This window comes from Pseudopodoces humilis, chromosome 2 (genome assembly GCF_049639895.1).
Source record: "Pseudopodoces humilis isolate 2021_Gansu_Grassland_sample_001 chromosome 2, ASM4963989v1, whole genome shotgun sequence".
NCBI classification, from domain to species: Eukaryota; Metazoa; Chordata; class Aves; order Passeriformes; family Paridae; genus Pseudopodoces; species Pseudopodoces humilis.
The window spans coordinates 71,461,171-71,487,169 of record NC_142201.1 but is presented as its reverse complement, the minus strand read 5'-3'; the positions used below and the strand labels follow the sequence as shown (position 1 = coordinate 71,487,169).

The 25,999-nt window shown below is 41.3% G+C and overlaps 1 protein-coding gene across 1 annotated transcript in view; it reads right to left on the bottom strand.

Annotated features, from left to right (window-relative positions):
• Positions 1-10,630: 10,630 nt before the first annotated feature.
• The window catches only part of CRYL1 (crystallin lambda 1), a 50,731-nt gene continuing 35,362 nt past the window's right edge, over positions 10,631-25,999 (bottom strand). The window contains exons 7-8 of the mRNA XM_005516252.3: positions 14,621-14,727; positions 10,631-12,875 (exon numbers count right to left, since the gene is read on the bottom strand). Coding sequence (XP_005516309.2) covers positions 12,762-12,875; positions 14,621-14,727 — 221 coding nt within the window. The 3' untranslated portion in view covers positions 10,631-12,761. The remainder of the gene's footprint in view (positions 12,876-14,620; positions 14,728-25,999) is intronic.

Genomic DNA, 25,999 nt, shown 5'->3' with positions numbered 1-25,999 from the left:
TGCTATCAATCAGCTCAGGAACTGTAAACACTCACATTGTGGATCCATAATATCTCGCTCTCCATCAGATGTTAAGATGTCATGGGACAACTGCTGGGTTTTTTCAGCCTTTTGGACTCTTTTTTAGGCTTTATTCTTTATGGTGAGGCCACTGATGACAGCATCTGCTGCCAGCAGTGACACAGACGAGTGAAGAGCTTACCCACCAGAGCAAAGCGGAGTGCTGCTCTAAATGGGGCCGTGTTTGTGCCGCAGCAGTGGATATGCACAGGGAGGGAAGTTTTCCTTACAGACGTGGGACCAGGGTCTTGGCCATAGCTTGCAGCTGGCGGGGAACACACAGGTCCTGGCTTAGGAAGAGAGCAGGGAGTGGAGGATGACTCACAGCCCAGCCCAGTCCTCCCTCCCTGCCAGCCACAAGTGCTGGGCAGCAGTTTTCAGGGAGGAAGAGAAGGACAAAGCCACTCATCATCCACTCTTGTGTTCTCCACTGATTCACTCTTTGCTCATCTAGACAGGGCTGAAAATAACAAAATGCAAAAGGAAGGGCAAGAGGTACAGGCAGCCCAGGTGGGAGGTCTGAGCGTGTCAGAGTTTGGCTGGGGTCACCACTGAGCGTAGTGTGGGCCGCTCTGGCATGGCAGCAAATCAGTCTGAGGGCTGGGAAAAGACATGCATTATCTTCACTCCTCTTAAAACAGAAGCGAGCATTGATATGGTGTGATTTAATAGAGGGTAAAGATGTTTGCATGTATTAACTGGAGTGCAGGGTCCTGGTCTGGACATGGTACTTGCAGACCTGGACAAAATGAGAAGCATTCAAGGAGCACAAGAATCAAGAGAATTATACACCAAAGGATTAAAAATGAAAAACATGGCTTATTTAGTCTAAGAAAAGAATATTAGGAACAGAGATGGAAACAATCCTCCAACACATAAATCTTTCTTGAGGAGATGATTGTTTTATATTATCTGTGTAGACAAAGACATCAAGAAATCAATTTTCCTTCTGCAACAAAGAGTGCTTTGACAACCTACTAGGGAACATTTCCAAGATGTACAAGGTGTGGAGTGTGGGGAGAGGCTGGAGAATCCCTTTCCAGAAAGGTTTTTCAGGAGTCCTTAGAGAAACCTCGCTGAAATGTTTCCCTGCACTGAGTGCCTGTGGTGGGGGGTCCAGCAGGGCTCCCTGGCAGCAGGGTGTCCCAGTGCAGAGAGAGAACCCAGCAACCCTGCCAGCTCCCCTCGTGGTTTACGTTTCGTCGTCTCAAACGTGGCATTAAGTATTCTTGGCAAGAGTTGTGACTTGGCTTGAACAAGCATTTGATAAGATCCATAAAGCTAAACACAGATTACTGCTCTATAAGAAAGTGTTGAACAGCAAATATGCCTCACTTTCTATGATCTAAACCATGTTAATTTTCTAAGCACAATTCATAACACATCTGGAGCCAGCTATTTCCATCTACTTATAGACAGTGTTAAGTGAGCTACTGTTTTAATTTTGCTGAGCCAGACAGAGATAATACCCCCAGGAAACAGTTTAAGTCTGTAAAAAGTAAAAATGACAGTGTAGGTTGCTAAGTGATAATGATTTGCAAAACATAAATACTTTCACAAAGGAAGTGATTAATTCAAGACATTCTTTATATATCACTACTATAATCTTTTCAGCTGCAGCCCTTATGTACCTTTATCTCATGGCATACTCACTTAGTTTTACAGCCAGTCCTTTTAATCTGCCCATTTTTTTCAAATTTACATCTTTAATTTATCCAGCCTTTTGCCTGCTGTAGCCACCCTCACTCCATGGAATGACACCCATTCCATGGACATGCAGGATCAGAGACATTTGCACTCAGACACAAAAGAGAGGTTCAAAGAATGGTTCCAGTGCCAGTGTACTGTCCAAGACGGGTGGCTGAACAAATCTCCATTTGTTATCATCCATGGAGGACTTAGTGGTGCAGAGTCCATCTCTTGCAAACATAGTACCTATCTGTTATTTATTAATTCCTGCATGGCAGCATTTTGCCCTTTGCCTTAGATGAAGACACTGGAGATGAGAAGCTGTGAATCTAAGATGGAAGGACAGGCTTGCAGGACAATGGAGAGTGTTGTCACTAATTTAAATATATCTGCTATTTATACTGTCTTACATGCAGTCACCAAGGAACATTCAGATCTTCCTTGGAATATCTCTCCCAGCCCCTAAATGCCAAATTGCTGCTCAGGGAAATGAGAAGCACAGGAGCTCCACAACTCCTTGGCTCCATTAGTACTTGCCTCAGACAATGGCCCAAAGGTTCACTAATTCTTGAAAAACTATCAACAATCTTGTTGAAACCTTAATTTTATTTTATGACAATGTGGGGTTTTTTTATGTGTCTGCATGACATTGTTTACCCTATAAAATGCTACCTCCTGAAGCAGATGTCTCTTGAAAGGAATTAGCATGACCAGCCCATGGCATCCCCAGCTCTCTGCCCAACTGTTGGGATTGACTGGCTCCTCCTTGCTCACTGCTGCCTTTAAAGTGATGTGAATCCACTGACAGCAGCTGTCACCAAGGCTGCTTCCAATACTGACTCCCATATCTCTAAGGAAGCATTGAGGTGACCTTCCATAAAATCAGGAAAAGGCAATAAAACCTTCTAGTCGGTATCTATTTACACTCTCCTGGTTTTGCATATTCTTTCTGATGTTCTAGCAGCCTTTCCCCACTAGTTTCACATCCATGTCCTGTTTCCCTCTTCTGTTCTCTCATCTGTCAACAGCCGCAGCGCTGACAGTGATTTGTCCTTCCCTGGTTATTTCAACATGCCTGTGTCTTGACTTTATTTCCTATTTCCTTTACAGCTTCCCCTTTCTAAAAGTTATGAGTGCCTGTTCTTGTGATTTCTTCATTACTTGTGCAACGGGGATGTCCCAGAAGCTCTGGCTTGCTCATACCCTTCTGGAAATTATCATATTATGTATTGTTTGTGTAGCTTTCCCATGTTGCCAATGTGCCCTCCACCACTCTATCTTGGATTGCTTCCTTGAATATTTATCTTGTTCTTTACAGTAAGTTTGGGTTTGGATTTTTTTGTGGTTTTGGTTAGTTTGTTGTTGTTATTTTTTTTTTTTTTCCTTTGAACAATGACCTAAAATGTTCCCAAAATAACCCTTTGGAAACTGCATTCTCAGAGCTAGACTACTTATTGTGATCAAGTGTCACCCCACCTTTTTCTTCATCTTCCTCTCGGGTCTCTTTAGATAAATTAATTTGTGGCTGCATGAGCATTGGGCGTGTGCCTGTATTAAGCATTAGGCCATGTTGTATATTTTAAATGTTTCTAATTTGCATGTTTATAGGGATCAAGGATTTCTGATTTGTACTAATTATATCTGCATCATCTCCAAGAGATGTGTAGTAATCCTTTCCTAAGAGAACTCAAAGACCTCTGCAACTGCTCTAAATAACTTGTTCAGTTGCTTAACTTACACTCAGGAAGACTTTTTAAAAAATATAAACTGTGGATCAAACTTGTATGCTTGTATTTGCAGCTAGGCTGAGCTTTGTACAACCTCGTAAAAGCTTGCAAAATTATTATTTAATCTATTTCATAAGCAGTGAGCCCAAGAGTGCAGATAAGTATGTGAAGATGGTCTCCACGCCCACAAAAGGAACAAAGCTCAAGACCAAGCAAACAGTTAAAATAACTGTCAGCCAAAATCATGGGCATCAGAAGGAAAAGATGTGGAAGGCTGAGCAGCAGGTGATAAATCTGGGTCTTGGGCTGACAGGGGATCAATCAGTTCCCAGTCAAGATTTTTTAACTTGCCATGCCCAGGGCTGAGAACATGGTTTGAGCAAGGTGCCACCCTCAAATCAGGCTCCTGCGTAGCTCTTGCAGCCATTCCCTCTGCCATCCCCAATCCTCCTCCCCTGGGAGGGGGCCTGACCCACAGCACTGCCAGCCTCCACTGAGGGAAAAATGGGAATGCAAAGATGCAGCTGAGCATTAAGTAGGCTGGAAAATGAGGGAGACTGTAAGGGACCTCCAAACAAGCATGGATTAACAAAATTATAAATATGGGGTAGAAGGGCAGGAACTGTATAAAGGTACAAATGCAAAAATAACACCAAAAAGGGCTGCTAGGAAAAGGCACAGAGTAAAAATAAACTGAGTGGGCCAGGACCATTGCCTGTCTTCCTGGGCCATGAAGGGAGATGCTGACACAGATCTGAGGAGCCCCCAGTTCAGCTTCCCTCAGTCTGGGCTATGCTCACGGTGTTGTTCAGCCCTGTGCTATCTCTTGTGCTGTATATGAGATTATTGCCCAAGGTGAAAATATACTGTCATAAAATTCTTCCCTAATAAATTTCCCTTCATTAAGTCAGCTTGCATTTTAATTGTGGAGACTATACTTTCTCCACCCAGTTACTGTGGTTTTCCCAGGTATGTAAACTGGGGATTTTAGCCAAGGGTGGAATTGTGTGAACTGTAGCTGGTTCCATTCCAAACCTTAACAAAAGTAGAAGCATGTATTAGGCAATTTCCTCATAAAAGGAATAAAGAAAAAGGAAGAGCTGTCGCAGGTTTGCCACAAGAGCTTTCTCCAGGCAAATTTTTTGGATATACCACTAAAAATACATGAAAATAATAGTTCAAGTAACAAAAATAGTAAGGTGTCCTTGAGAAAACTATGACTGTAAGAGTCTGTAAGGCCAAACAGGCCTGGAAACAAGCAAAAATGTATTCCATTGCTAGGGAATAGAAAGAAAGAATATGAAATGAGAGCTGGAGGCAATGAGGGTGCAGAAAAGCTACAACAGTAAGCACTGGTACATCCAACACACATCACCTGTGTGGGGTCTCTGCTTCTCAGGGAGGATGCAAGGAGTTGAAAAGGCAACAGGCTGGAGCCAAGGGTTGGAAGAGCTGCCCTGTGAGGCTAAAAAAGGAATATAATGTCCCACATTACAGGGACTGTGCTGACCACAAGGGTCCTGCTTCTACTGCCCTGTGCCTTCCAGGTCCTGGAAATCCCTGTGGTCTAAAAAGACCTTCTGCCAATAACTTTGTTCTAAGGATCAACCAGTACTCGATCACCAATGATCTCAGCAAGTTGACAGAGAAATACTGAGTCAGACATAAAATAGGGAGCAGCTTCATCTTGGAACCTATCATGAGGTTAAATTGGAGAAGTTAAACATTGCTGTCAACAGAGAGGATTAAGAAAAGGCTGTGTTTGGCACTCCTGCACCAGCAGCACACAGCACTGTCCTGGGAGAAATGTGAGTCAGAGGAGATTCTGCCAATGGGCAGCTGGGCTGTGCCTGGGGAACAGCAATGGGAATGTCCAAAACACACCCTTGAGACACCAACCATGATGAAACAGGGTCCAGATGGCCAGATCTAGAGTTTAGATCCAACCTACGGAGATGGCCAGATCTAGAGTTTGGATCCAACCTACTGAGTGAAAATAATCAGTATTCATCACAAAGGGTTTGCTTGTAGAGGCTGGAGTGGGAGGTTGGTACAACATCTGGGTAGCATTTAATCTCCATGTGTAGCTTTGAAATTAAAGATGATCCTCTCAGCAGCTGAAAAACATCAGTAATAAAGGGCCACAGAAGAAACTAATGTGGAAAGAGAGCTGAATGGTGAACAGACAATTCAAAGGAAGGCCAAAAAAAGGGAAAAATAAATGCAACAAAGTACAGAATATACCCATATGGCTACATGAGCTTGGAAATCATGCAAAGTATCATAAATTTTAAAAAAATGGCTGGTAAATACAAAGTTTTTCTTCCCTCAGAGAAACTTCTTGAGGAAATGCACACTAAATGGATGAGAAGCAACGAGAATAACACTGTTCCAGTGCCACTATTGAAAATAAGCTCACTGAGTGTTGCCAAAAGTAAGGGACAGCTTACTTAAGTGGTGTTAATGCTAAACAGACTAGTCTTCCCATGTTAGCTGGGTTTTATTCAGTTCTGGTCTTTGTGCTTTCTTCCGATAAACAAGATGATCATGTGTTGTTCTAGAAGTGTTTCAACATTGCTTTAATTAGGCAGCTTACAAATTATCTGGTTTTTAAATTACTCATAAATCATGAGTATGGTCATGTTAAAGCCCTCCTTGTAGGCTCTAACATCCAGTGGTGATCACCTCTACCTTTTAACACAAATTTCAGAACCTCTGACACGACCACCAGAGGAAGGTCCTGCAACTACACACGTCTTGGCAAAGAGCCCCCATGCTGCTGACAGATGAAAATTTACGTCATGGAAAGCTCTCCAGCTTTCCTCAGACTGAAGTAATGCCATCAGGTAGATGGCAGCTGGCAGTAACCCACATCAGCAAAAATCAGAAAAGCTGCAGCGGGGATCACAGAAAAGAGCTTGGACCAGTACAGCACCATGGCAGATGGGTATCAGCTATCACAGGTAAACTATCTTGGAAGGAAAAAATTGATTTTATAGGTGAATAGTCCAAGTTTGCTATCCTGGAAAATGGGTAAATGAGAATGAGCTATTAACATCCATTTCCAGCTCTGCAACAGGCTGTGGCTGCCTTCCCAGGAGCTGGGCAGACTGGCCTATACTCGCAGTACAGCCAAAAGCCATTTGCTACCAAAACAGGGCAGCAAGCCATGCTGGAGGCCAGCACAGAATGACCTGGCCTAAGAAACAGAACAAACCCCAGGACTGTGAGCGAGGCTTCCCACGTTGCCTGTTTACTGACCAGCACGGTCACCAGCACGGCAAGCAGCAGCGTGTCGGAGCAGAGTGCTTTTGGTGACAGACAAACTCACCCACAGCTCACAGGAGAGGTGGCAGCTGGAAATGACACTTTGTTTTGCTCTTTATAGGCTTGGGGACATGACTGCCAACAGGGTGGTCATGGCAGTAACTACCTTAGGCTACAGCCAGTGACCACTGTCTGGGCAGTTGTTACAGCATGTTTTATAGCAGCACACTCTAGAGGAGTCTGGACTGTAGTTTTTTAAGAAGATACTTGAAACCGAAAGCTATATTCAGATGCAGTAAGCACTGTTTACATAGTGCAACAAACATGCACCTACCTCACTTTTACTGATGATTAAATATATTTGCATTAATCCCTACTTACTGTTTTTCCCTTATAATAAACTATTAGGACACTAAGATCAGATTAAATCTGATTTTATTTGTCATAATATAAATAATACCTGCATCTTCATAAGAAAAATTGCATTGTTTTTCTCTGCAGTTGTATCCTTATTTTTATTAGCTTTTGTTTTGTAAACAACACACTGGAGTAGTATGAGATGTCTTAGCAATTGAAGCTATTATTCAGACTTCTGTAATCACCCTTTACCATGCACTGATACAGATACTGACAGAAGGGAGATGATGTTTGTAGTTAACTTTTCTTTCTAAAGAAGGAAAATCAAAAGCAAATGGAAACATTTATGGTTTGTAGAAGTACAAAATGTGACTTTAAGCTACTCTGTAAACTTCAGTACAACATGGACAACAAGCACTGCTCGTTCCATGAAATCACCTGGCTATGCAATTTGCTGTCTCCAGTAGCCCGTGTGTTTGAAATGGCACAATTACATCTTTCCATTAATGGCACGATTACATCTTTCCATTACCACATGGCTTTGAAATGGCATTGCTGAGTAGTATCAGAAAATCTGGTTTTGTGGTTGCAAGGTGCTCTGGAATGTGGAAAACTACACGCTTCTGTGACTGCTGCCCTTGTGTTATACTGGCAATTCCAGAAATATGTTTTTAACTGCACAGAAATACTTTCTAAATTACTACCAAGGATTTAGTATGTAGATTTCACCCCATTAACTAGGGCTTATTAAAAAAAACCCAACAAGCTCCACATCAACACAGCTTGCAATAAAGCTGACTCATAAACAACAACCTCATTCTTTAAGCAATATCAGACCTACTGAGAGGATTTTCCAGCCTCATCACTTTCTCCTTGGGCTGCCAAAAAATGCCTCCATTGTATTCCTTAGGAGCATTATCTGTTAAAGCAGATCAAGAACAAGCAACCATGGCTTGATGTGGAAAGTAGGTACCGTTATGGTATCGGAAAAGTTAGTGCAAGATCTAATGATAAAGTTTAAACACATTGCAAATGGGAAGAAGGGTTTTCATAGTGTTTTAAAATAACAGAGCCTTTTTAATGTTTTCTACTGGCAAACATCTCCATTATGATGACAGAGATGTTGGACCCTTGTGGAGGCTTTGGGCAACCTGTTGAAACTACAACAGCGTCATCATCTAGGCTTAAGCTAAACAGATCAAGCATCCAATTTAGGGCAAATTTACAGCTCTTACTGTATAGAATCTTCTAAAAACAGTAAGTTCAGCATAAAGCTTTTCTGTATCCACATAAAACTATGGACTCTTAAGTTAACTTCTCCATGTTAGATTATGTTCTACCCACAGATAAACAGAAACAGGTTTCTGGATGATTCTGCATCTTACACATCTCTGCTTCTTGTGAAAACAGATGTGAAATCCAAGTAGCTGGAAGAAGTCTACCAAGCCACATGTTAAAATCTCCATTTCACACCCACATTCAAGAAGAAATCTCATGCACACTGAGTGCCGTTTTCTTCCAAGCATCTTTCCATTTAAATGTCTGATGGAGAGCAATCCATCCTTCCAGTCCCCTTTTAAGAGCATTTCTTTGAATATGTTAAGAAAATAAATTATACTGCTCCATAGAAAACTAGAACACTGCTAGTTTCTTATGACCACCCATTTGTAATATAAGCAAGAGGTTTGTGTAGCCTTTCTAAAGAAGGTTCTACCCAAAAATTAACTATAACAGATACCAGTCCATAGGTAGCTTCCTGTAAGTGATGTACTCTAAGCTGCACCCCTGCTTAGCTCTGAATAACATGCTGAAGGAAGGAACTCCTTTCTCTTTCTGAAATCACAGAAAATAACAGAAAAAAATACTTGGTTTTTTGCCTGGTACATACAAAGCCTTACCAAATCAAATGTGAGTTTTTCCCCGGGGTCAGTTTTTTGTCTTTCCACTCTGCAATAGCACCCACACATGCATGACACCACACACACACACTCACACTGAAGCTTGAGGGAACCAAGCAGGTAAGCAGGCAGATGGAGCAAACATACTCATTTACACTTGTTTGTTCTAACTGGATCCAAATTAATTTGTGAAACACTCCCTTTGGGCCTGGTGGGCTGCTGAAAGCAGAAGACCATTTAATTTTCCTCCTGATACTTGCAATAATTGTTAGGTTCACATCTGCTGGGCTCCTCACAGAGAGCTCCTGTCCTCCATATCTCCATCCCTGCAAGGGCACTACAGTTAGAAAGGTTCTCAAACACCTTTTTATAATTCCATACTATGGCAATGCAATCCTGACATGGAACTATACATAGCACTGGCAGCAGATCTCATTTTTCGAGAAACTGAGACTGACAATGACATCACTTCATCTCAAAATGATTTTTTTCTGTTTTTATACAAGCACCACAAGCACTTCTCCTGCTTCTCTAATGAAGCACAGTTCACTCTTTGCCTAAAAGCCTGTCTATAAAGGATAACACAGTTTAATACCATTCCAACTAGATAAGAATACAATCAGAAAAATGCTCACATTTTAACTTTCAAACTTATCATGACTTAACAGATGAATAGGGAAACAACAACAGAATAGGGAAAGTAAATTAATATAGCTGCTTTGCAAGCTGCAAACTACTCCATTATACTCAAAGATTTAGGAAATAGAGGTATTGGAGACTTCTCTCAGTGAAGCAATTGAGTATTTCCCTGCATCTGTTCTTTCTTCCTATCTGTAGATGGTTTCTTTTTAATGGCATTAAATCAAAGGCTTTGGTATGAACCTATTGGACACTGCTTCCAATAAGCAGCAGTAACTTACAGTAAAATACATGCAATGAGGAAAACAATAAATATCAAATTGGTGAAACAGAGAAAAACACAGTACAACAAAGACAGCCTTAGAAAATTTTGTAGGTGTAATCTGAATAAAAAAATACAGGATTTTAAAATATGCAATTGTGTAAAAATGAAACCACAAGATAAATTATTCCAAAACAACTTATAGTTTACCATAAAATAGTTACTTGAACATTTAGCTACTGCTCATTCTATTGACAGTCAAACAAATTAAATATTTGACTGCATCTGGAGCAACATTTCTAATGCAAAATTATCCAGAATCAAATAAAACTTGAAATCAGAAAATTCAAACCAGGAGGAAGCTTAGGAGGTCTCTGCTGTAACCTCCTGCTCACAGCAAGAGAGCTCTGAGGTCAGACCAGGCTACTCAGGGCATCAACCAGTCAGGACTTGAAAACCTGCAGGTTGGAAGACTACACCACCTCTCTTGACAATCTGTGCCACTGCCTGACTAATCCTCATAGGGAAAAAGGTGTCTCCTGGAGGCTGGAACTCCTATGTAAATGTCAGCTCAAATACACTTTTTGTCAAAAATCTTTACCCTCCTCAATTTACAGCTGTAAACCTGTGTGGGAGCTGATGCTCCAAGGTGAGATCTGCTGTAATCCTGTGGAGCTCACTGTACAGAAATGCTCTGTCTCTAAAGCATCAATCACACTGGAGCACACAAGTTAATACCTTCCTCATTAAAATATTTATTAATAAGCAAATAATAAAGACAGCAGCAAATATTTCATGACATGATCAAGTTTTAAAAAAATCTCAGAGTAAACAGAAGCACTGCAAGCTAATTAGTTATAACAATGTCATATGCCCACAAGAAAACAGGTCAAATCTTGAAAGTAATCAGAATCTTCTTCAGCCTTGTCTGAAATGCAAAACCATACAAAAAATGAGGAAGTCAACCTCATAATTAATTTACTATTCCTTAGTAAGGCCTCAGGAATGAGGACTGACCTCTCAGATATCTAAATGCAGGTTGAGCCAGTCACTGTGGCAATAAAAAACAAGAGAAGAAACATGAAAATTTTAAGTCTGTTTTGGGATAAAGTAATTATTTGAGCTTACAAATTTCCTGTTCACTCCACTGGTTAGAAAGAAGCACAGGACAATCTCTGAACTATGCCTCCCATCCTATGTTTTACATCCAGAGATGTGTTATTGGCCCAGCACTTGTGTCGAGCTATACAAATTACCTTACGTCTCTTTTACTGTGAGCTAAGCACAAATAAGTGGGCTTGGTATGTTCATGCAACATTTCTGCTAAGCTCAAAATGGTAACTAGTAAAGTTACAGCTTTACTAAAGAACAACTTGTTTGTGTACTGCATCCTCTGTAAAACACACATGAGAATTAGCAGAATGACAGCTTAAAACTTCTGCATGTGTACTGTGAAGTTACACGACCAGCTAGCACAAATCCAGAACTGCATAACTCAGGCAGGGTGAGTGCAATGCCCTGTTTCAAGTTATTCCTACCATCTGCATTAACAGTAATGCCCCAAGGTTCCAGCTAAGATCAAAGTCCAACTATATTACAGAGTACAGATGTTCATAATAACACTTTGCAGTGGACCAAAACGTGCCACTGCAGCCCCTGAGGTTGATCCTACTTCCAGGTGTATCCTGTGTTTTTCTGTGTGGAGATGTTGTATCTCCTGAGGGAAGGGCAGCAGCAAAGCATAAATGCTCCATCTAAGCCACTGCATCTTTCCCTCTGTAGGGGACCAGAAGAGCAGACTGTAGAATCATCAAATGGCTTGTGTTGGAAGGGACCTTAAAGATCATCTAGTTCCAACTCAGATATCTGGGTTCCTTCAGCTACAGCTGTTACATTCACTACAGCTGAGTCCTAAAGAAGCAAATCTTGCTTCAAACAATTTATAAAACACACATAGCAGCAGAGAGCTGAAGTGGTTTTCCAAGATCATTCAGAAGATCGTGGAGAAAGCCCAGACAGATGCACTACACCATACTGTCTCCCAAACCAGCTACTAAATCCAGATCTCTTATTTCTCACAGGTCATAAACTTGGGCACATACTTATGCAGCAATGCCGAGAGCCAAACATCAGTGAGCAAGTGCATGGTCTCGAAGACCAAGTAGATCTCTGGTAAGTCTTACAGAACCAGGGCGAGAGGATGAAGGGGGAATTCTACTCTATTTACTCATATTTAGATCACCATACAGGTACAGAAGTGCCAAGGGGAGGGAAAGGAGGAGCAGTTCTTTCCCCTACATTGGGAAACAGTAACAGAAACAAACTGAAGTGACCCTTAACTACTGCTGAGGTCTCAGCTCACTGTGGGGTGATTCCATGCTTTGCTCAATACAACCTTCTGCTATCTGCAGTCACTGCTTTCCAAATTAACCTCACTGTCACAGTGACTGGCGGTGGGGGAGGGCTTATTTTCTCCAGTGACAAACAGCTGATGTTTGCCTGTTTCAGATCCCTGTGTTAGCAAATATTGTTCAAGTGCTGAATTCCTAAGCAAGCTGAAAAATGCATTATTTAAAACATGATTGTGTTCCTGCATTGCACAGTATTAATGTTGCTAAAGCTACTTAATGCTTACACATCTAATGCATTTGTATAGTAATTTGATAAATTTTAACTGAACTCTTTTATAACTGTTTCTAGTCATTCATGAATTTGGCAAATTTGGACCAAATGTTTCATTGGTCTCCATGTGCCTATATCATTGGTCGCCCATTCAGTCTCTTCTTCTGCATGACCAAAAATTTATGTTTTTTTATGGAAATCCGCTCTTCATTTGGTCTCTCCTGTTAGATAAGGTGCACCTCAGTCAGATTTCATTTGTGTTTTCAGTTTGGCAAGACCAGTGAGACATTCATCTCTCCATTTTCTCCTGGCATCCAGGGCCTTTGGAACAACTGGAATTTTTTCAGACAGTGCCTGGAAGAGAAAATTTAACATGACTAAAGTCACCATCCACACAACCTATAATTTAGGCTATCACAAGAAATAGGTCACTAATTTCACCAATTCTTTACATGAGTGACTGGAAAGGAACCAACCTGTATGGGAATAAAAATGCTCCCACTTGGATAAGGTTATCCTGAATGTGGCAATGAAGATGACTACAGAAACAACAAAGCATCAGTGTCTTCCCTCATTTTGCTCCACACAGTCACTGTCTAGTCTCTTTGATGATAATCTTTTATTAAGTAGAAAGGAGACAACCTGGCCATTTATGTTGCTGAAAATGTGTTCTGAACCAGATTCTTTTGTGTGGTTCCCCATAAATGCAGTGAGGGATCTCATGTTTATAAAAACATTTTGTGTTAAGAATACCAGTTATAGTAAAAGTGACAGGGGAAGACATATAGCAAACCCAGGGGAAAAAAAGTATTTCTGAGTGAACTATCAAAGTTGTCTTCGAAGTACCAAGGGAAAAAAAGTTGTTTTGAGAGTGCAGGTAGAGCCCACAAGGTCATCTTTGCCAAAAGAGGACCTGAGGTCTCAGGCTTAAAAGGCAAGTGTTGAGAAACTGGGTAAAACCTGGACCTGCTACCAACAACTGGCAAGCTGCAGTCACTCCAGAAAAAAATCAGAGAGAGGGATGGAGGAGTAAGATAATAAATTTATGTTTAATGATTTACTCTAACACAGCATCTCTGCAAGCCCAAATTTGCCACTGAAGACTGAAGATAATAAAGAGACACAGAAGCAGATGTTGCAGTGAAATCCAGCCTTCTGTAAAGAAAGCCAAATCGTTTCATACCAATTAAAAGCTTCTGATTGTGAATGACTCCAAAATTATTATTGATCATTATTATAAGCAGTCTATGTTGTTTAAGCATAAAATAATCTATTTGCTCAAAATGCATTAACATAAACAGGAACACAAAATGCTATCTTCCAGACAGGCTGCCTCCATACTTGGAATTAATCTCTGACAGCTGATCAGAAATTATTCAACCCCTACACTTGTTCTTTAGGAATAATTTTAAAAGGCACCTTTGAAATGGCAGAGTTAGGAAATGACAATACTTCAGTCGATTCCTATGGTCATTCAAATTGACCACATAGTGAATATAAACAAATTGTGGGCTTAGAAATGTTAATGCATAAACTAGATCCCAATCCAGAACAGCACTTAAACACATTTTATCTTTAAACATGCAAGTAACCTTACTGGACTGCCCACATGCTTATCTTAAATGTGTGTTTGCACACATTGAAAACTGTAACTCTGGTTTGTAAAGTATAAAAAGAACACCCAGAAGGAAAAAAGCTACAAGTTTATGCAGGAAGACGGAGCAGGAGGAAGACACAGGATGAATATTCATGTAAGAAAGGAGGCTGAGCATAATACAATGAGAGAAGGGAAGTGGTAAGGAATAGCACTGAGGATTAAAAGCTAATAACCCACAGCTGTTAGCAGCTGACTCCACTGTCTAGTAATAATGTTACTGGCAATAATGTGACTGCTAGGTCATTTTCCCATGATGTATTGTCCAAATGCTTTCAAAAGGGACTCACAGGCATGCTGTACTGATTTTTTCCCTTGAAGTACACATTCACACAATAAATACAGACTACAGATACCTCCAGCAGTAAACTGAAATACAAATGTTAAAATAAAAACTAACGTTTTTTGTTCTGAATGTCACTGTTTTTATCAACTCCATATTTACCTGATTGACTTTCTGCACAGTTTCACCTGAAAATTCTGGAACTGGCCCAAAGGTGTTCAGAACAAGTCTCATTCCTCCAGCATATCTTTCACAATAATTTGAAATACCTGAAAATAAGAGTGAAAAGTTACATTTCAACAGAAATTCCTAGTTTAAGTCAGTAAGGCTGCCTGTGCTTAAGCATTGTTTTAAATCAGAGACCCAAAAAAATAGTCTGCTCTTATGATTAATATACCTAATTGTCATCAAGGAAAAATGGATTCTATCCACCTCATTTCCATTAAGGTTCATGAAAAAATTATTTAGGATGCAGCTGCATTGCAAAATGAACAAATGTCACACACCAGCAGGCAATGCTGTGTGAGGGTGTAGTGCACAACCACAAATAAATCTGCTTTGTTACTTGTGACCAGAAAGCTTTCCTGACCAGGGTCCATGAGGAGAGTGCTCTCACCTCTCCTCCCAGGCAGTGTGTGTTGTATCTTGAAGCATTCCTGTCATTATTTTTATTTATTAACCTGGAGTGTATGAAGAACAACATGGCTCGGGGGAAAGTGTCAAAGGCATGGAGACACAGGTGGCCCCCAGTGAAGGAAAAAGGCTAAAGGAGGAAGAGATGGATCTTGCAGATCAGTATCTTGCAACCCCAAACTGTGGTTAGAGACAGAGATTTGGCTTTTATAACCCTCTCTGATGGTTGAGCACTTCTAGGGGGAGACAGGATTCACCTGACAAAGCAGAGAAAAGGCATCTTTGACAAAAGTCAGGCCCATCTGGAGAGAAAAACTTTATATCAGGAACAACTGCAGTGTGTGGGGATGGCTCACACAACTGGAGAGATACACACTGCAGGAAAGACAAGGAAGAGGCTTTATCTCTATTATGTCTATTTATTATCTCTATAATGGGAAAGCTCAGATCTGTGGAGCTATTCCATGGGAAGGGTGACTGGCTGAGTGAGAGCCTGTGGTCAGGCCTGTAAAGCACAGCATCCTCCAAGGGCAGGAACAGTCCATCCTGATATTCAGGAAGACAAGCACATGTATCAAGAGATTTGCTTGGAAGAACTCCAGTGCAAAAAGGTGTCATACAGCAGGTGGAAGCAGGGACAGGCTATAAAGAAGAAATTAAAAAACACCACCTAGGCATGTAGAAATGGTGTCAGGAAAGCCAAAGATCAGCTCCAGTTGAAACTTGCAAGGATGTCAAGGGCAACAAGAAGGACTTCTACTGTTAGTAACAGCCCTTATTGTTACTAGCATGCCCTTGCAAGTCTGCTTTCTACAGTACTTCAAACATTAAGTCAGTCAATGCACCAATGTCATCACGAGATCTTCAGATGACTGAAGGCAAATATTGCACCCATCTTTTAAAAAGGTAAAAAAAAAATAAAAATCTGGGATACTACAGGCCAGTCAATCTCTCTTCTGTCCCTGAGAAAATCAAGGAGCAAGACCTCTTGAAAGAAATTCCAGGACACAGGAATTAGAGTGTAATTGTGACAATCAGCACATCATCTCCAATGGGTACACCATGGTGTAAATCATGTCTAACAGACCTTGTTGCCTTCTGTGATTAAATAATTGTTTGTGAAAAATAGGAAAGTAGTGGATATAATTTACCTCAACTTTAGAAAGGCATTTGACATGGTCTTTCACAATATTCTTGTATCAAAGTTAGGACATTAGGGTCTATCTGTTTGGATAACTAGATGGACAAAAAATATGTTGGACACATAGGCTCAGAGGTAGTGGTTAATGGATTGCATTCCACTTGCAGGCCAGCAAAAATGGAGTATTGCAGGAACCTGTCCTGAGACCTGTACTGCTTAACAAAACACTTTTTCACATTTGTGAATAGTATCAAATTGGGTAAGAGTGTGAGCTAGAGGGGTATTGACCAGCTGATACATTGAAGGGCAGGACTGCCCTTAGAAAGGTTGGAGGAATGAGCCAATATAAAACTTTAACAAGGACAAACAAGATACTGCACCTCAGAAGGAAGAGCTCCTTGTAACAACACAGGCTTGTGAAATCCAAGAACTCTTGGTAGTGGCAGGCAACAAGCTGCACATGAACCAACAGTGTGCCCTGCCAGCAAAGAGAGCCTAGACTTTATCAACAGATTGAAGTGAATTAACAGCAGACTGAAGGAAGTGATTAACAACCTTTACTCAGCACTCATTAGACTGCATCCAGAATAGTGCATTCAGTTTGGGACTCCAAAACTGTACAAAAAAACACTGCAAACTGTACAAAAAAACTGTACAAAAAAACACTGACAAAAATGAGCAACTTCAGCAGAAGCCACCAAAACAGTTGGGCCTGTAGCACTTGTCCTGTGAGAAGAGGCTGGGGGATCTGAGTTTGTCCAGCCTGCAGGAGAGATGGCTTTAGGGGAACCTACCAGCAGCTCCCCAGTGCTGCAGCAAAGCCTGTGGGGAGGTCAGTGAGCACACTGATCAGAGCCACGCTCTTTATGGTTGTTGGACAGCAGAAGGACAAGGGAAAACAGGTGCAATTTGATATGAGGGGTTCAGACTAGACACTCAAGCACTGGCACAGGTTTGCCCAGAGAGGTTGTGCAGTCTCCACCTCTGGGGTTTTTGAAGACTGTATGAAACCCTGAGAGCTTGGTCTGACCTCAGGACCTTCACACAGGATCTGTGAAACTCTTAAACAAATGGTCAGAGAACCTGAGAACTAGCTAACTGGTAATAACAGGTAAAATGGCAGTCAAGTAGACCTTAGCTGAATTACAGAAAGGTCCAGCTTCCATCAGCTTCAGTAGGAATATCAAAACAATTATTGTTGATGCACTAGAGAGTATGAAATCGTACATGCACCAAAAAGAGAAGTCAGTCACTTGGCCATTCATGTCTAGTAGATTTTTTAGTGCTATTAACTACCACATAATCAAGAAAGGATAAGGCAGCCTTTCCCAATCAGGATGTCAGGAACTACACCACAACAAGTAAATGAGCACTGCTTGTCTGGCAGTAAGCAAGCTGACACTGATAAAATCACAGAAACACAGAATCAGGTAGGTTGGAAAAGACTTTGAGATCACTGAGTCCAACCTATCACACCTATGTGGATTATCCTGATGATCACCCCAGATCTGAGAAGTTCTGGACATCCACTAAAGTCTTCTGAGAACCATAGAGACTGAAGAATTTGCATACTTAATTTTATTTTCATTAGTTGCTTATCAAAGCAAAGAGGAGAAACATGCAAAAGACAAAGGCAAGCAGTTACAGTTACCAACTCTTCCTTGAAGACTCAGGACAGACTGAGAAGTATGAACAAGAACTGCTCATTGTCTTATCAAGCCACAAAATGCAGGAAATATAAGTGGGTAGGCCTGACTATCACACAAAAGAATGCAAATCAGGTCAAGAGTCATTAAGTGATCTCTTTCCTCAACAGCTCCCTGGAATGCAATACTGTACAATATCAATACCTTAGAAGTCACACCTGTCTAACCCTAAAATTGCTGAGGTTGGAATGAATGAATGGAAACCTCTGACTACTGCCAGCTATGTATCATAAATCACACCACTTAGACTGCTCAACACACCTGAAATCGCTGAAGTACAGGGTTTCTGAAGGGCCTCTGAGTTCTGTAGGAGGATGGAGAACACTCTTGTTTCCGGGCCAAAGAAGACAGGACAAAAGGACAAAGGACAAAGCCTCAACAAAGTATTTAATTTCCTTCAGCACTCTGAAGTCATGATGACCATCAGCTAAACAACTGAAAGGAGAGAACAGGAGAGTATGTCCATTGCATAAGAGTAATGTGGGAAGATCCGAGAGTATTCTACTCTTTTAAAAATGGACTAGAAACATTCTCCAGTATCTGAGGGAAGCAACATCTTTGTTAAATAGCTTGAACCTATATTTGGTGCCAAGAGTATAACAATGAGCATCAAGTTAGTCTGTTTCCTTGTGTTATTTACCCATGGAGCATATGCATTCCTAGAATACAACCTGGCACGTTCTGGCTTTCTCCAACACAAGAAGGAATGCCAGCTAGTCATACAGGTATATTGGTTTTCTAATTACACAGAAAATTAGTATTTTGCTCAATTTTCTTGATTGACACACAGCCAAAAACCTCCAGATTGCCTAGTGGGCTTCAAAACATCTCTGGCAGGAAGTGAGATTCAGGAAGAGAAGCATTACTGTGGGATGTGGAACAGGCTGTGATATCATCATATCTCTTCATTGGGGGAACAAGCAGAGACCACCATCCACATCCAAAAGCACTCTGGAAAGGACCACTAGTTATCAGGGTTTTCTGACCAAGCTTAAGTGCTTGCCTATTACATTTTAACAGCTAGCCTCACTAACTCTGGCACCTGAAGCCAACCCAGACTCACCTACTGGGGGTATGCTATCCACGTGAGCAATCCTGGGAACCCAAGACAATGCTGTAACAGACTCACACACCAGCCACAGCACAAAGATAGTTACATGCAACTTGCTCATGTAAGCTTTGTCTTCTAATAGTGGAGTCTGGTAATAGCCTAATAGGAGTCTGAGCAAAAATGTTCCCGCATCATGCAACATCACAGAATGTTCCCAGATGCAGAAATAGAAATGATGAGGCTGAAGAGTGCAGATCTATTCTGCCAGCAGCTGTTGCCAGCTGGACAATGACAAAATAAAAAAGGCAACTCAGTTGAATATAGCAATTCAAGCAATTCAAGCAAATCCCCATGAGCAACTGGCAACAGAAGGAATGGTAAACTAAGCAGTGTCAGTTACCAGTTATTCTGGTGTTTACCCAGCTGACACAGGTCTATGACACCTAGACCGAAGAGTTTAGATTTGGTGCTTTTCCAAAAGTCAACTGGGACCTTTCAAACATTATTGCAAGCTTGTGCAATAATACCATAGATCTGAGTAGTTTTGATTGTGGCAGTCATGAGAAGGTACAACAGAAGGCTGTGCACCAGAAATCTTTTTCACAAGCCTTAAGTGCATTAGTATCTTGGGAAAGCTGACTGCTTGGATATGGCTAAACCATTTACCTGCTGAGTATGAACTCCTGAGCTGGACATGGCATTTAAAGCTCACTCAGCCAGCTAGACCTGGAAATCAAGCTCCTACTCGCAGTTCACCTACTGCTTGAATGAATCAGAACAATTTCTGGGTGGGTGTAGCTCATCAATGCAGCAGAGACCTGCCAAATGCAGGCTGGGCAACACAATTCACCCACTGCGTGTAATGTATGAATGAAAAGAAGCCTTACGAAATGTCAGCAAAACAGGAAAAAGTGAAAAAAAAATTTAGGGGTCTAGAAAAGAGCAGTAACATTAATACAGCTGATCTCAACAGTGGCTGACATGGTTACATGCAGGCACATATGTTGCATGCCAAGCAGGGAGTGGGCACTGAAAAATCTTTCAAGTCTCAAGTGAAGTCAACAGACCAAAAGTTAGAATACACACACAATCTCACTCAAGGATTAAAAAAAATCAATAGTTCAAAATTAATAACTCAAGACAGTTCTCCCAGTGTGAAATGCAATTTTAACTTGATTCCAGTAATCAGAATCAAGTGATTGAATGCCTTCTTGAAGCTGGCACTTGAGCAATGGGGAATATTGCTGAAAAATTCACTTTGCTTTTCAGCTGCTAACTCATAGCAAATATTTGACTCCAGGCCTTTAGACTTAGGAGTCCTTTGGTTCAAGGATCAGGGCTATTGCAAAGATAGATGAGAAGCACCCTTGGCTGGAGCACAGGGACAAGAAGGAAAACAAATATGATAGAATCTCTTTAATCCTTGTTGATACTACCCAGGGAGCAGCTTAAACCTGAAGAATTAGCACTGGCAAACAGTGTGAAACAGACAAGAGCACCTGGGAGATGGAAAAACAACTAGATGGTAAATGGGGTTGATAAAAACAACCATCTCTGTGTGTCACTGCTGTGTCCATGCTGTGCCTCACTATCTCCAACTGGAGAACAAGAATGACACAAGATACATCTGCAAGGGAGGAAGAGGATGATAGCTTCCTCTTGTCTGTGTGGTTTGCTGGCTCCCTGTCTAAAGCTTCACCTTTCTTGCACACACTCACTCTGTCAATGTTGGAGGAAAGAGGCCATGGGAGGAGGCAGATGTTGCAGCAGCCAACTAAGAACTATGAGCACAAAACAGCGACATGTCCAGGGAAGGTAGGAGTTTCCTGAATCTTCCTTCCACCACTTAGTCACAGCTATGGCACAGAGTGAAAGAAAAGGAATGAGTTACAAAAAGTTCTAAGGGGGCAGTATATGCAGGATTATAGAGTTGAAAAGGGGAATATTCTATCTTCCTTGAAAATCCCAAACTCTTTCAGCATTTCTGACTTCTACAGTCTAGTTACAAGAAAATGTTACCACAAGCTAGACAAAGGCATTGATTCAAGGCTCTTCAGCTGCCCATATGTATCCAGGACACACAAGGCTCCAATAATGGAATAAGCTGCTACTTATATAGTTTTGATGAGAGTCCAGGCAGTTTCCAAAATGGCTAATGAACTGTCCCACAAGAATTTGTTCTAATAAACACACTTAAGGTTTGCAGATCCTTACCTGAAAACTTGCACTGGTGTGGCGCAAACATGGTTACTGCTGCAATGCCTCTAGTTGCATCACCATGATGAACACAGTATTGATAAAGGAAAAGGAACTCAGGACAGATATTTAGCTTGGAAACAGGCATAAAATGCTTCACTGCCATGAGAGAAGACACAAGTGAAGTTCATGAAGAGGACAATGAGTGTAGTAGCAGGAACAGAGAAGTGAAAGCACAACAGTATAAAGCGTATATTAATGCATTATAGTTTGTAAGCATCTTAAAGTATCAGCTTCTTGTGTCTCTTCACAAGAAAGACAACTGGCATGAGGGCTGAGGGATACAAGCAAGCAAACTTGGTAAACCAGCCTGGCAAGGCACTGAGACATTTGTGAGAGAGAATGAGAGTCAGGAGCAAGTGTCACTGGAATGGACAGGGAACATGCCAAAATACCATACTGAGTATTAACCTGATGTCTTTCAACCTGATGAGCAGCATATTAAGATACTGTAATGACTCAAAGAGAGGAGACACGATGGTCAAGCCTCTGACGCAATAGCATCAACAACTTGAAAAGACTGGGGTGGGGTTGACTTTAGCACACAAAATCTAAGAAGAGACTGTAGTGAAAGATAAGTATGGATGGCAACAGAAAAAAAGGCATATTTTAACAGAAGAAAGGGAATGTCATGGACGAATCTGACATGGTTTGATTATATTCAGAGAAACAAATGTCAAACTTTTTTAATGATAGAGGGATTACATTTCTAGACATTACAGCTCCAAGGGCAACTTTCTAAATGTAATCCTGTCTTCATCAAGGGTGTGTCTCAACAAAGATGCATGCTCTGAGTTAGGGTGTGAATTCACTGCATGTTTTGTACACTACATTAAGTGCCATATGAATTCACTTATGGCTCTAGTCACACAAATACTTGGAACTACAGTGAAACAGTGGTAGCACCAAAGAAAGTTTTATTCTCGTTGTGCCAGTGTTACCATCTCAACAGCAACAAGTAAGTATTTCTGCAGACTTGCTGTAAACTGGATTAAGGAATTAAACTGTGTCATTATGAACTGCTTGTTTTGTTAGATCAATTTCAAACTTGGGATGAACTCCTCAATCTTGGTGATCATACACATTCTTTCATTAATGCAATGGGATGTGTTCTTTGGGAACCATCTATAATGACTTGAGGAATAAAGCATAAAGAATTCCTGTGCAAAGCCATGTGTTCCTTTCAGAAAGCAGAGGGAACTACTTTACACCTAAGAGATCATAGAAAGAAACTGGTGCATAGCAGCCAGTATCCTGAAAAATTCACATCTTGACTTACTGCATATAAACGCTTTCATACAGAAAAGCCCTGCAGCTCCACAGAGGCAAACAGCAGTTCTAGAAGGGCTGTAAACTGCTTTTTCAGCCTATTGGGAAGGGAATTGAATGCATGTAAACATGTATGAAATATATGGTAGGTTTATGAAAAGTGAAAGGGTTTGTATGATTATATACTACTGTGATACCTCATCTCAGTAGCACCCTCTTACAAGTATCCTGAATTGGGTAGAGGTACTTTATTATCCTAAAACATAAGACAAAGACTGGACAGAAAAGAAGGCAATCTTCCTTTTCTTAGATGTTACTACCTTAGAGGTTCTCACACCTGCTGACCAGCTTGCAGTACAAAAGCTCCTGAACTGGGTTAAAGCTTGGTTTGCTCCCTGTACAGCAGCACTGAAGTAGTGGCCATAGCAATGGAAATAATCTCTACTCTTGAACCAGCCAGCATATCTGTTTAGAGTAATTCTTAGAAACCACATTTGGCTATGTCTTGCTCAACAAAACAAGTAAAATTTCCTCCCTTTGACTTATGATTCTCCACTCTTTCCTTTTCATATTTTGTGCTTTTCACACAGCACAATCATTCTGCTCCTATAATCCAAAACCAATTCACCTAGCAGGTGCTTCTAAGATGAGCAAGTATTCCTAGTTTCTGTAAGAGAAACACAATTTTGATCATGAAGACTCATTTCTAGCTTACTGGATATTTGTACTTTATGGGGATCATAAAGTACATCAGCCCTAATTTCAACCTAACTCCTATAGACACTTGTATATATACCTCAGTGAGTGACAGACAAAGATCCTTCAACTTCCCCCCATCCAGTTCTTCCGCTAATACTGGCAGTTTAGATCAAATTCTAATTATAGGTCACTAAATAACCTACTAATAAAATAACTGATCTAAGCCAACTGTGAAATACATATGAAGAACTTTTGCTGCAAACTTTAAAACACAGGATATGATAGCCCAGCCTCTGCTTCTACAGATGCTTGCTTGCCAGGGCTTTAAAAAAGAGAGGAAACTAGATTTCTCAAGAAACAAGAGATTAGGAGGTACAACCTCACTGAGGCTGGACCATCTTCACTATACTCACATACTGCCCAGTACACGTACAGGTGGGATGTTGTGTCTGCTAACATAATCTCACAATAGTAAACAGGCAAAGTGACTGTAGTGAAGTCTACTGATCTTCCTTGTAAAAGACTTAACAGCATTTGTTGTGATGCTGGTATGTGAAATCATAAGAGGAAAAACTCAAAATCTGAAACAGATATCAACATTCATTTTATTTGCTGAAATCAACAATCAACTTTATGTTATTGTGCAATTTGGGTATGCTTTTTTCCTCCCCAAAGCAGTTTCCTTCCTGTCTCTTGCAATTCAGTCCTCAAACTGTTGTCATCTCTGCTTCTTCTAATGACTTGACTGTCATTTTATTCCATGTTCAAGGCTGTTGGCTCACTGCCATATAGTCAGCATTCCTAATATTCATGCACTGATTAAATGGTAACCTAAAGTGGCCTAGATAATAGGTTTGATAGGATCATTTATGAATATGGAGGAAAGGATGTAAGAACTAACAGAGGCAAAAAGTGACATTAGCCCATAGGAAGTTGATGGGAAGATCTTGATGTATATATCCCACAGGGAAAGAAGAAACACTGATCTCAGAAAAAATAATTGGAATAAATTTATTCAAATCCAAACAATGTCACATCACCAAAACAAAACAAAATAAAACAAAACAAAGACTCTCCCACAAATAACACTATTTTCTCTCACGTGTTTCCTTCATCCATCCTCACTGATTAAAAAAGAGTTTATGACTATGGGCAACTAATATCTTACAGCTGTACAAAAAGGCAGCTGCTGTGAAGCTGGTGAAGCTGTTAGGCTAATTAAAAGGATAGAGGCAGTTTCTTGTATCTACCTCCACTTCCTTCCACTAACAAAAAACCCACAGTATTAGTACAAAGCATCAGAGATGGCTGTCATAGAATCATAAAGTTGTTTAGGTTGGAAAAGACTTCTAAGATCAAATCTAACTGTTAACCCAGCACTGCCAAGTTCATCACCAAACTATGTCCCTAACTGTCACATCTACAGGTCTTTTCAATATCTCTAGGGATAGTGACATAACCACTTCCCTAGGCAAAATGTTCCAATGCTTAACAACCCCTTCCATGAAGAATTTTTCCCTAATATTCAATCTAAACCTCCCCTGGTGCAACTTAAGGCCGTCTTGTCCTATCACTTGTTACCTCTAAGAAGAGGCTGACCCCACCTGGCTGCACCCTCCTTTCAGGCAGTTCCAGAGAGTGATGAGGTCCCCCCTGAGGCTCCTTTTCTCCAGGCTAAACACCCCCAGCTCCCTCAGCTGCTCCTCACAGCACTTGTGCCCCAGAGCCTTCCCCAGCTCCGCTGCCCTTCTCTGGACACGCTCCAGCCCCTCAATGTCTTTCTTGCACTGAGGGGCCCAGAACTGAGCACAGCATTTGAGGTGTGGCCTCAGCAGTGCCGAGTCCAGGGGGACGGTCACTGCCCTGCTCCTGCTGGCCACACCACTGCTGATCCAGGCCAGGGTGCCATCGGCCTTCTTGGCCACCTGGGCACACCCTGGATCACGTTCAGCTGCTGTCACCAGCACTCCCAGGTCCTTTTCCACCAGGCAGCTTTCCAGTCACTGCCCCCGGCCTGTGACACTGCCCGGGGTTGTTGTGACCCCAGGGCAGGACCTGGCACTTGGTCTTGTTGAACCTCATACAATTGGTCTTGACCCATCAATCCAGCATGTCCAGATCCCTCTGCAGGGCCCTCCTGCCCTCCAGCAAATCAACACTCCCACCCAACTTGGTGTCATCCGCAAATTTACTAAGGGCACACTTGATCCCTTCATCCAGATCATCAATGAAGATATTAAACAGGATTGGGCCCAACACTGAACCCTGGGGGACATCACTTGTGATCAGCCCCCAGCTGAATGTAATTCCATTCCTCACCACTCTCTGGGCCCAGCCATCCAGACAGTCTTTTACCCAGTGAGCAGCCAGTTTCTCTAGGAGAATGCTGCGGACAACGTTCCAAAGGCTTAACTGAAATCCAGGTAGACAATATCTTTTTCCTCATCCACTAAGCAGATCATCTTGCTTTAGAAGGAGATCAGGTTAGTCAAGCAAATCCTTGGCAATGAAGAGAAGGTCCATATTATTCCATGTTATATGAAGCAACACTGGGCAACCAAAGAGATGTTGGCACTGGCATGGAACTATGAACATAAGCCATCACATGTCCTGACATCAGCAATTTTGAATTAAACTGACTCTGATTCAGAGACAATGTATCTGCAAGTGCAGGAGTGAGACAATACTTCTCGTAATCCAAATTACTGAACCAACAAGGTACTGTTGTGGAAGTAGCTCAGTGCACAAGTGTATTGCAGCATTGCCTAAAAGATCCAGCAGCAGAG